The sequence below is a fragment of the Mytilus galloprovincialis genome, chromosome 7 (genome assembly GCF_965363235.1).
Source record: "Mytilus galloprovincialis chromosome 7, xbMytGall1.hap1.1, whole genome shotgun sequence".
Taxonomy (NCBI): domain Eukaryota; kingdom Metazoa; phylum Mollusca; class Bivalvia; order Mytilida; family Mytilidae; genus Mytilus; species Mytilus galloprovincialis.
The window spans coordinates 75,129,415-75,141,179 of NC_134844.1; the positions used below are offsets into that span (position 1 = coordinate 75,129,415).

Below are 11,765 nucleotides of genomic sequence, written 5' to 3' on the forward strand. Positions count from 1 at the left end.
CTAAAGAAAAAATCTTACCGATAACAGTTTTGAATCGTTATTCTGAAAAAAGAACAGACAATTAGTTTTGAATACAAAGATAGTCATTTACGTATATATGCATCATTGTTATAGATATGATGTCATATTTAGATTGTTCTAGTATGTTTAAATATTGAAGTTTATTAAAAGTGTTTAATCTGTGTTTTCTGCATGTAACGACCAATCTATAACCTTGACCTATTAAATACAAATTATATTTGATAATGTTTAAATGATTTTAAAGTGCTTTTGGAATATAACAAGATAAACTGCTTTTTAATATAACAAGATAAACTGCTTTTTAATATAACAAGAAAAACTGCTTTTTAATATAACAAGATAGTGTTTAAATGACACAAAATCATGTGTTGTTTACATTTTTAGTACCCTTGGTGGAGCAATCAATATTCATAAACCATTAACAGCATTTGTGACAATAAGTACAATTACATTTTACCTTCATTTCGATTTGGGAAAGTATTTAAAAATTAGCAAGTATTTTTTTGAAAAATTAGCAAATATTTCACAAGAAAATCTTACTTCGTTAAAAGTTGGTTTATTCCGCAAAAGAAAATGAAGACATTTTAGCATCATTAAGTCAGAAAACAAAATTTGTGATTTTACGTTGAATATTGTAATCATTGTTGAAGCCATGATGTTGAATTACGTTTCTATAGATATTGAAAGTTTATACATCGTGCTTCTTTTTCCAAATTATTATTAACAAAATTACCTTTATTTGTCACACATATATATAACATTTGATATATCAAGACGTTGTAAAAGTTACCCCTAACCAAAATACCTTTTTAGGTTATTGTCAATGGTTATCAAATGTACCAGGATAATAATCGTGTACGCCAGACTCGCGTTTCTTCTACAAAAGACTCATCAGTGACGCTCATATCAAAATATTTATAAAGGCAAACCATTACAAAGTTGAAGAGCATTGAGGATCCAAATTCCAAAAAGTTGTGCCAAATACGGCTAAGGTAATCTATGCCTGGGATAAGAAAATAATCAAAGTTTTGTAAACAGCAAATTCAGAACGTCAGACGCGCGTTTCGTCTACAAAAGACTCATCAGTGACGCTCATATCAAAATATTTATAAAGGCAAACCATTACAAAGTTGAGACACATTGAGGATATAAAATTCCAAAAAGTTGTGCCAAATACGGCTAAGGTAATCTATGCCTGGGATAAGAAAATAATCAAAGTTTTGTAAACAGCAAATTCAGAACGTCAGACGCGCGTTTCGTCTACAAAAGACTCATCAGTGACGCTCATATCAAAATATTTATAAAGCCAAACCAGTACAAAGTTGAGACACATTGAGGATCTAAAATTCCAAAAAGTTGTGCCAAATACGGCTAAGGTAATCTATGCCTGGGATAAGAAAATCATTAGTTTTTCGAGAAAAAAAAAATCAATTTGTGCAAAGTTCACGATTAGTGTACAGCAACAGAGAAACTCTGCATAATTACATTTGACATTGATTGTGATTTATAAAAAAATGCATTTGTTTGCACCTTTAGTGATCTTCATTGGTTGTCGTTTGTTGAAGGTGTTCATAAGAGTTTTTCTTTCTCGTCTTTTTGTATAGATTAGAACGTTGGTTTTCCCATTTGAACGGTTTTACACTAGTCATTTTGGGGGCTCTTAATATCTTATCGTTTGGTGTGAGCCAAGGTTCCGTGTTTAAGACCGTACTTTGACCGTAACTTTGTTGGAGAGTTGTCTCATTGGCACTCATACCACATTTTCTGATATCTTTTTCAATTGTATCTTTCTGTACTTATACAGCCATACATCTCATGTCTTTTAAAAAATCGAAAATAAATCTTACTATTTTCTGCACTGCTCTTTTATCCTGCAAAATAAGCAAAATTAATTGCAAGTTTGTTAACAGGAGTTTTAATTTAACGATGAATATGTTTATCGTTATGTTAACAGAGAGAAAAAGGATATTGGGTATGCATCTATGACCAAAAAGTCCTTACATGCACACCAATAAACAATAAATTAGGAGAGGACAGCGCTTCCCTTGCTGTTCTTTATCTTAAAGTCCTTGCATTTTCTATACAAATTATGGACAGCAATACCTTACATGATAATTTATCATGTTTGTTTACATGATTTGTGTTATCTAAATGTTGATAATTTGTTCCAAAAACTTTTAAAAGTTGGTGAAAGTGTTTTTTTCTGTCCTAAAACTAGAGTAAAGTTTTTTTAAGGGAAGTAAACTAGATTGAATTTTTTTAAGGAAAGTTGAAATTGAAGAAAACTTAGGCAATATATATAACGATGCAAAGCGGATATATTCATGTTTTCTGGACAAGTGATCAGCTAACAAAAAGATGGACGAAAAACAACAGCTACCATATAGCATGTCCATCCATCGTCAGTATTTTATTGTGACATTATTTGCCATTACTATATCCTCTCAAAATGGCAAATGAACAGAAATACAATCTATAGTTTTGTTTGAAATAATGTAAAGAAATATTATTTAATGAGAATATTAAAGGTCTGACATCTACTGACCATTCATGAAATTGTATGTGTATTTCAAAACAAGAATAGTATACGTTTGTTTCTTTCTATACACATGAAAATTGTACATCCGTAACCAGTGTTTTGAAATAATTGTGATGATATATTGTGTTTAATGTTTCTCTTAATAAAAAAAAAACATAGAAATACAATTACAGTTTTGTGTGAAATTAGTTCAAGCAACTTCTTTTTCCTGAAGACTTTATTAGAAGATTGAATGGCCTCTACAGGCCGACTTCAAGAAATAGAACTAACTCAAAACTTGTTAGGTGTATTGGAGAATAATAATACTTAGACTTGTATCTTTTTGTTCATTAAAGTCAAGAATACATCACATAACAACATTTCATTTTTTTTTTATTTTTAAATTCTTACATCCAACACACTTGCTATATCCTGCAAATGAACAAGAAGACATTTATTAGCGTCATATTTGAAAACATTTATTGAGTCGATGTATTGTTAATAGTTCATTTTAGTAATCTAGATCTTCATTTTAGTATGTTATTTGTGAAATATGAGAATTTGAAACAAATCGGTGAGCATAATATCAACAGTTTTTGCCCATTTAAAGTAACTACGATAATATATTGCCATTATGTTTCTCACTACATAACAAATAAATTGAAATGCATGGCACTGTTTTGTTGAGAAATAAGTAGTTTAGAAAAATATATATTAACTAATGGATAAATGATAGTTTGATTGTTTGACCGATACAGTCCGACTTATAGAAATCTGTAGGGCTCTAAAGATGTTGTGTGAATTTAAGACAAATTATACTATATAATTCACCTTTTTCACAATCGAAAGGACTGTGGGTAATTTCATTGTCCGTACACCAAAATGAAAATAGTGTTATGTCATTGGATGATGGATTTCCATTGTTTAGAACGTATTGAACCAATCACAACGTGTTGGTGTACGCTTATAAAATATTAAACAGAATAAATTAGATTCTGAAACGGCGATTTGTATATCAGAACATATCACCAAAAAATTGAGTAAAGAAAAACTTACATCAAACACACTTGCCACTTTATCCTGCAAAATAAAAAGAAGACATTTTAGCATCATTATGTTTGAATACGGGAGCTGTTATTTTTAAATGAATATGTAAGAAAAATATTGGCTGTAGGCATGGTGTCATATTAAGATTGTTCTAATGTCTTTAGATGTTGTAGAAGGACACATCTTTACTTTCACCAATAGCCTAGATCATCACATACAAAATATATTTTTAAAATTTAAACGAATAAATATTTTTATTTTCATTATTAAATCATATAAAAATCATAACTCCTGTATAAGTCATGAAGTTAAATTGGCACAGTCCCAGTGTACCTTCATTTTTATTTGGGAAACTGACAAACATTGATTGAATGATTACTAAAAAGTTATCAAGGGTAGGAACTAGCAGGCCAGGATCATAATTCAATTCGCCATGGTCGCTTTTCGACTACTTTAGACTCATCAAAAGACCTCAGATCAAAATAGTTATTCAGCCACACAAGTAAAACGTTGAAGAGCATTGAGAACCCAAATTCCAAAAAGTTGTGCCAATTACAGCGTAGGTTATTTGCTGGGATAAGAAAATCCTTAGTTAACAAAAAAAAAATAAAAAAATAACCATATAATATTCGTGTCAACCACGAAGTGCTGACTGCTGTGCCTGTAAGACCCTTGGGATGTCATCCGCAAATGTCAAATGAAATACCTTTCAATCATACGCGGAACATACCTCTTAATCCGAAAAAGGAGATAGAAAAATCAAAGTTGAAGAAAACTAAGATAGGGCAATACAAACTCCTCGATACTCGTATATACTAAGGTGCACAGGAAAAATAGTAGTGTGATCAATTATTTTCGGGGTGTGAAATTTCGCGACTTTCATTCAATAAGGTTTAAACTTTTGCGGTTATTTTTTTGGCGATTTCATAAGTTTTATCAATACCTTTGAATGTACACTTTTAAATTGGCGGAATTTATTTTTGGCGATTTTGTTCTATCCGCGAAAATAAGCAAAATTTCCACCCCGCGAAAATAACCCGCTATACGCGTATTGCTTTTCATTTTAGTACAATACCAATATATCATTCGTAACAGTGCATAAATACAATACGTCACATGACAATTCACTTTCAAAAAGAAATCTTACCAAATTCCTCCTTTTATCCTGCAAACAAGAAGACAAATGATCATGTTGGTATACAATTTCAATGCAATTCAATTAAATCTTTATTACTGTAACACTACATATTTATAGTATTTGACACGACATAACAATAAACAATAAACAATAAACAATAACAACACGATTATTAATAAACATAATAAAAGTAAATTTTACAGTGAAAATCTCAGACGTTGAAGAAAGCTAAAATTAAGCTTTACAATTATCTTCAAAAATAGAATATATCCAAGCGTTCTCGAAAAATGGCGTGTGATCAACATACAGATAATAATAAACGAACCGCGAACAGATATTACTTGATTTATTTCACTTGACTGGGCGGATTTTAATCAGTTCGCTTATTTAAGACCAGTCAAAATGTGTCGGGGTAAACTCATTAATGAAGTGTCAAGTTATTCGTCCAAAATCATACATTCGACTGTCATTTGCTCTCCGGTGATGATCGAGTTCAAAATAAATAAATATCCAGCCCTTATACAAAGTTTAAAAACACCACAAAGGGTAGCCTAATCTTGAACAAAATAATGTGCATTTCAAAACAAGATTACTAAATTGTTTTTTTTAAATATTTTTTTGTTTACAAATTATACACAACAATACATTAAATGACTTTAAGGAGGAAACACTTACTTCATCGGAACTATTCTTTGAATCCTGCAAAAGAAAAAGAAAACATTTCATTATGTTTATAAACAGTAGTTGCTATCTCTACGATGAATATTCTAATATTTGGCTTTGAGCGTTCCTGATGAATTTTAATCCAAATAAAGCGCTTCGGACGCATGAAATTATTAAACGTGTTGTTTTCAATTTTGACATCACATAACAAATCTTTTAAAAATTGTCCGTTTGTAAATTTTGAAATTATAAAAAAACTAAGGTTTCAACTGTCACAAGCAAAGTTGGCCTTATATGAATTTGGCTATTTGTTTTAAGTATTTTTGTCATATAGCTCTTCAACTGTTTCGATACTTATACATCCGTCGGATTTCAAATGTTTGGCTTTGAGCATTCCTGAAGAAGGTAAATCCAGAGAAGTGCTCAGGACGAATGCAATTGTTAAACGAGTTTTTTTTTCATTTTTTTACTAGTCATTATTGCAGTCAAAATATCACATCTAGATTATTTCAAAACTTTCAATGTTAAAGTTGTGGAATTCTTTTTTTTAAACTGTGGTAACTTCATAATTACCTTGTCTGAGCACATTCCAATTTCATAGTTTTACAAAAAATAAGAGACTTCTTTTTTCCGATTTAACAAGACGATGTTCAAAAGACAGCAAACAATATTTTACTCAAAATTGTTCAACTGTCATTATAAAAGCAATCAAAGGTCAAATCTTCTAAACAGTATGAGTGGAAATATGCTGAGACACATTTGATCTCCATTTGTAATTAAAAACGTACTTTCATAGAGGATTGACTGAATGGTCCGCAATGTTATTACAACTAAACGTCACAGAGAGCTATTTAAATACAACAGGACCAGAGCTATTGTTCAGAAAAACGTTTCTTCAATCTCGATCCACGTTGACGAATGAGACCTACCGAATTAGACTATTTACCGGGTTTGTAATAAGATGAGCAACACGGCAGGTGTTACATGTGGAGCAGGATCTGTCTACCCTTCCGGGGCACTTGTGTGATCACCCCAAGTTTTTGGTGGGGCCCGTGTGCTTAAGTTTTGGTTTTCTATGTTGTGACTTGTGTACTTTTATTTGTCTGATTGTCTTTTCTTTTTTAGCCATGACGTTGTCAGTTTATTTTCTATTTATGAGTTTGAATGTCCATCAAGTAACTTTCGACCCTCTTTTAAATGAAAATTGAATTAAACCTGTCAAAAGAAATTGATATTAGACAATACAAATACCACAAAAAAAACGGATGTATTCCGGTGATCTAAACAAATGTAGGGTGAAGGGTGATCAACAAGCTACTGGATGAAGCAACAACACATCTTATTCTTTTTTTAATTTTACTTATCTTCACCGGTGTTTTAAATATAAAATTGATAGGATATCGTCATTAAATTTCTCTCTACATGTTATTAAACAAATGAATAGAAATGCAAGCTATGGTTTTGTGTGAAATCAGTTAAAGAAAAAACAATATAAATTTAAACATTACTGTAGATTCATTATTATTCGTTGGATACCAATTTTCGTGGATTTCGTGGTATGCCAGGAACCGCGTATTCAAATTTCCAACGAATTACAAATTTTGTATAGGAACTCATGAAGATTTTTTAAACACCACGAAATCCAATATCCACAAAAATACAAGTTCTGCTTAATCCACGAAAATTGGACCCACGAAAATAAATAAATCCACAGTATCATGTTTATTAAGATATTGAATATTTGACCACAACTGACCGACATGTCTGTCTCAAGATATGTTATTTTCATTTACAAACAAATTAACGTTCTTCACAAAGTAAAGACCACAATATATCACATGACATGATAAGTATTACCTCATCCGAACTTGACTTTTTACCCTGAAAATAAAAAACAAGACATTTTATCATGTTTCTATAGAGGAGTTATTATTTTAACGAAAAACATTTTATTATTGCTGTTGACCTTATGGTATACTCAAATTGTTTTTGAAACTTTATATACTTTAGTCGATTAAATATTGTTTTTTTAACAAAACCATGGTTTACCTAAAACCTTCAATTATTACAAAGTGAATTAACATGATAGTTTTTAACAAGAGTGCACACGTTTATATGAATCGCCTGCTTAAGGAAAATTCATTTGTATTTTGAAAGTTTTAAAGATTTATCTACTAGTTTCACATTAACTTATTTTTTTTTTAAATTCATGACTATGAGGCCAAGGTCATGTAAGTCCTGTCAGGCAGACATGTACTTTTGCTTATTGTAAGGTAATTGACACACCAAAACACAAAAAATCGTTGACCAATGATCCATGAAAATGAGATCTATGTTAGAATATACTTAAATGTACATGTACAACTTACAAACATTATATACATCAAACATAGTTGCGTATTATATATGAAAAACAGAAAGTCGCTAAGCAATCAAGGTGCATACTTCTTACGAACAATAAAAATGAAAAAATGGTACAACCTCATTTGACATCCATTTCGACTTTAGATGTTGCAATTGTAAATATTTAGCATAGGTATTCCTATTCGTTTTAACCAGGCATGGTTTGTGAAACAGCTGTATTGTTAAACTTTAACTGAGTGAGATGAAAACTAAGTTTCTTTATAATTTCAAAATTTATACTTATTACTGGTGACGTATACTGTGCAAGAAATGCTTACACTTCCGGAGCACCTGATTTCACTCCCGATTTTTAGTGGAGTTTGTGTTGTTTCTTATTTATTATCAATAACTGTTGATGTAAATGTCCTTTGGTTTTATGAGTCTTTGTTTACTCCTTGGTTTTGATCGTTATTGTCTTATACACCACATCAGTACTGAAGTGTTGACTACTAACATGATGATACCCTCGGGGACTGATAGTGCAGCAGCAGAGATAACGACCCATTTCTGTGATACTGTAGATTCGTTTATTTTCGTTGGTACTAATTTTCGTGGATAAAGGCAAACTTGTATGTTCGTGGGTTTCTAATTTCGTGGTTTTGCTAAGGTCTGCATACAAGTCTATAGAAAATTTGTCATTCTTTGAACATTTAATTTCGTGGTTTACCTGTACCTATGAAATCCACCAAAAATGGTATCCAACGAATAATAATGAATCCACAGTATACGGAAACGAAAAGTAATAAATTCCATGCGTCCGAAGCGTTTAAATGCATAGAAATAAATGAAAAATATTGTTTTGATCACAATAAGTTTAAGAAAGATCTATTGATTCAGACTTCATTGAAGTATTGAATGAAAATCAGTCTGACCCAACATATGTAAGTGGAATACACGAATACAAAAAAAACTAGTATCATGCTTTACCGTTTATAGGCATCAATTGATAACTGACTGTTAAGCAGAAAACCTTACCTTAGATCGACTTGCCATTATATCCTACAAAAGATTTTTTTTAACATGTTTGTAAACAAAACTTGTCACTCTTATATATTGATTTACTCGGTTTTTTTTCAATGTATTGATGAACTTTTAAGCTTAACTTATCACCATTATATTTCATAATTTTAAAACAAAATTAGATATTTTGTTTTTAATTAGCGCTTTAGGTACCAAGGGCCAACATGATGACATAGATATTATTTGAAAAATAAAGTGATGCATGTTCACTTTGTTCTGAACTTGCATGTAATATTTGCCACTATTTATGGAGCGTAAACGACGACTTTTTCATTACTAAAACTAAGATAACATATTCATTCTTTCCTACCTATGTTTATTTTATTACTGTGGATGCTATGTTGTCAGAGGTAAGTGCAAAAAAATAATAAAGAATAATTATATTAGATGTATGTTTCATTATAATACTTTATTCTGATTGGCTAACTGCACATCACGTGTTATTCCGTAAGCAGTTGCATTGCTCAATACAACTTTTTATTCATGATAACACGTGGTCCAACAATAAAGTGCACAGGTGAATTAAATAAAAAAAATATATAAAATTCGTGTTTTCATGATCATAGCTAAACAATGTAATTATAAGTTTTGAATGCTTCTTTTTGTAACTTTATAGGGTTGTAAAAGCGTTGACCGTGCGCACATTTTTTAGAATGAAGCGCTTCCGCGCTTCATACAAAATGTACTTCGGTCAACGCTTTTACACCCCAATAAATTTACAAAAAGAAGCATTCAATTCTTAAATAACACAACAGTTCACACGCTGAAATGTCTCGCCTTCTATACTTATCATTGATATTATGTTGATAGTCCTAAGTATAAAGCTAAGCTTTAATACAACTGTCACATAAACTTAACATACAACATATATAGTTGACCTATTACTTATAGTTTAAGAAAAATAGACCAAAACACAAAAACTTAACACTGTGCAATGAACCGTGAAAATGAGGTCACGGTCAAATAAAACCCGCGTGACTGACATAAAGATCATAAAATATTTCCATACACCAAATATAGATGACCTATGGCATATGGTATTAGATAAAAAAACCAAAACTCAAAAACTTAACTTTGACCACTGAACCATGAAAATGAGGTCAAGGTCACATGACATCTGTCCGCTAGATAGGTACACCTTACAATCATTCCATACAACAAATAAAGTAGACCTATTGCATATAGTATGAGAAAAACAGACCAAAACACAAAAATTTAACTATAACCACTGAACCATGAAAATGAGGTCAAGGTCAGATTACACCTGCCAGTTGGACATGTACACCTTACAGTCCTTTCATACACCGAATATACTAGCCCTATAGCTTGTAGTATCTGAGATATGGACTTGACCACCAAAACTTAACCTTGTTCACTGATCCATGAAATGAGGTCGAGGTCAAGTGAAAACTGTCTGACAGACATGAGGACCTTGCAAGGTACGCACATATCAAATATAGGTATCCTATTACTTATAATAAGAGAGAATTCAACATTACAAAAAATCTGAACTTTTTTTTCAAGTGGTCATTGAACCATGAAAAAGAGGTCAAGGACATTGGACATGATACTGACGGAAACTTCGTAACATGAGGCATCTATATAGAAAGTATGAAGCATCCAGGTCTTCCACCTTCTATAACCACTTGAAGGTGACTATGTGGAACGCATCTATCCAATCGTTCAGATCATCGTCCTAGTGACAATAGCAATATTACACATATACAGCCATGTTCAGTTCTCCTTAAAGACATTTTGGTTTTTGATGACACAGTACAACACTGTCGCATTTCAAAATGTGAGACCAAAAGCTGCAAAACTTGTGCTATTTTAATTACAGATGCTGAATTCACTAGCAATTTGACCAAGAAGTCATATTTTACCAGAAGTTACGATGATCTGAATTGTAAATCGATAAATGTCGTCTACGGATTAGAATGCAACCTTTGCGGATTGGTATACGTCGGTGAAACGAAAGGAAGGCTAAACAAACGTATGTGCGGTCATAGATCAGACATTAACCTCAATGCTAACGACATTCTATACCAGCATTTCAATCAGCCCGATCATTCCATCGTTTCTATGGCAGTTCGCATTATCGAAAAGATATACCATAGCTCTAACAATCCTAATCTTTCAACGACTCTCCGTAGACAAAAAGAAGACTACTGGATTAGACTATTGGGAACTGCAACGACAAAATTGATGGTATAGGTATTCTATCTAGTCCTTCGTGTAACTCGGTGAATGTGATGAATATTTTCAACTCGACTCCTCGACGTAGACGCAGTCATGGTCATCGTCATTATACATCACCTTCTCTGCATGATGTCTCTATTAATGACTTGCTGCCATTTATACAAAAGCCGTTAGGTATTCATCACATTCGCACGAAACTTTATTCATTACCCCTTTCAAAACTTCATTCTCTGTTCAATTTATGTTTGGAATCCACTGTTACAAACCCTCATTCAAACCTATACAAAATTACAGCTATAATTTCGGATATTGCAAGTCACAGACTTTTCAAGCCAGTCCGCATTGGCAAAGATCTTTCCTTAATCTTTCCTTTGCCAACAAAGGTATCGATGGCGTCAACTTAGGCAATATCCTTCATCATAAATTAGTTCAATCGAAAATACCTCCTTATTTCAAAGACCAGTCTGTACCAATCATTTCTTATACCTATACCAAACCTATTGCAACTAAAATTTTCAATTACAAACACGTTTTGCAGGATCTCGATATTGACGACTTCAAGTCTAAACATCCCGATTGCACTTGTGCTAGTTACCAATTCACATATAATCCCGCTGGCCACGTTATTACCGGTGACCTCAACATTGTTAATAACACTTCTCTACGAAATGTGTTATCGAAAGGTCCGAAATATCGTGAGCCTAAATCCATCAATTGGAAATTCAACTTTAAAATTTTGATGGATTCAGTTGAGGA

General features: G+C 31.9%; 1 protein-coding gene and 1 long non-coding RNA gene across 2 annotated transcripts in view; both read right to left on the reverse strand.

Annotated features, from left to right (window-relative positions):
• LOC143083656 (uncharacterized) overlaps positions 1 to 102 on the reverse strand; it is a 34,350-nt gene extending 34,248 nt beyond the window's left edge. Inside the window, exon 1 of the mRNA XM_076259938.1 lies at positions 19 to 102. Within this exon, the coding sequence (XP_076116053.1) occupies positions 19 to 87 (69 nt within the window). The 5' untranslated portion in view covers positions 88 to 102. The remainder of the gene's footprint in view (positions 1 to 18) is intronic.
• A 2,847-nt stretch (positions 103 to 2,949) lies between these two features.
• LOC143083657 (uncharacterized) lies at positions 2,950 to 8,798 on the reverse strand. The gene is made up of 6 exons (XR_012980824.1): positions 8,766 to 8,798; positions 7,245 to 7,268; positions 5,400 to 5,423; positions 4,734 to 4,751; positions 3,596 to 3,619; positions 2,950 to 2,971 (listed from the first exon to the last, which is right to left on the reverse strand). It is a non-coding gene; the product is annotated as an uncharacterized LOC143083657 (long non-coding RNA).
• Between the last annotated feature and the right edge of the window lie 2,967 nt (positions 8,799 to 11,765).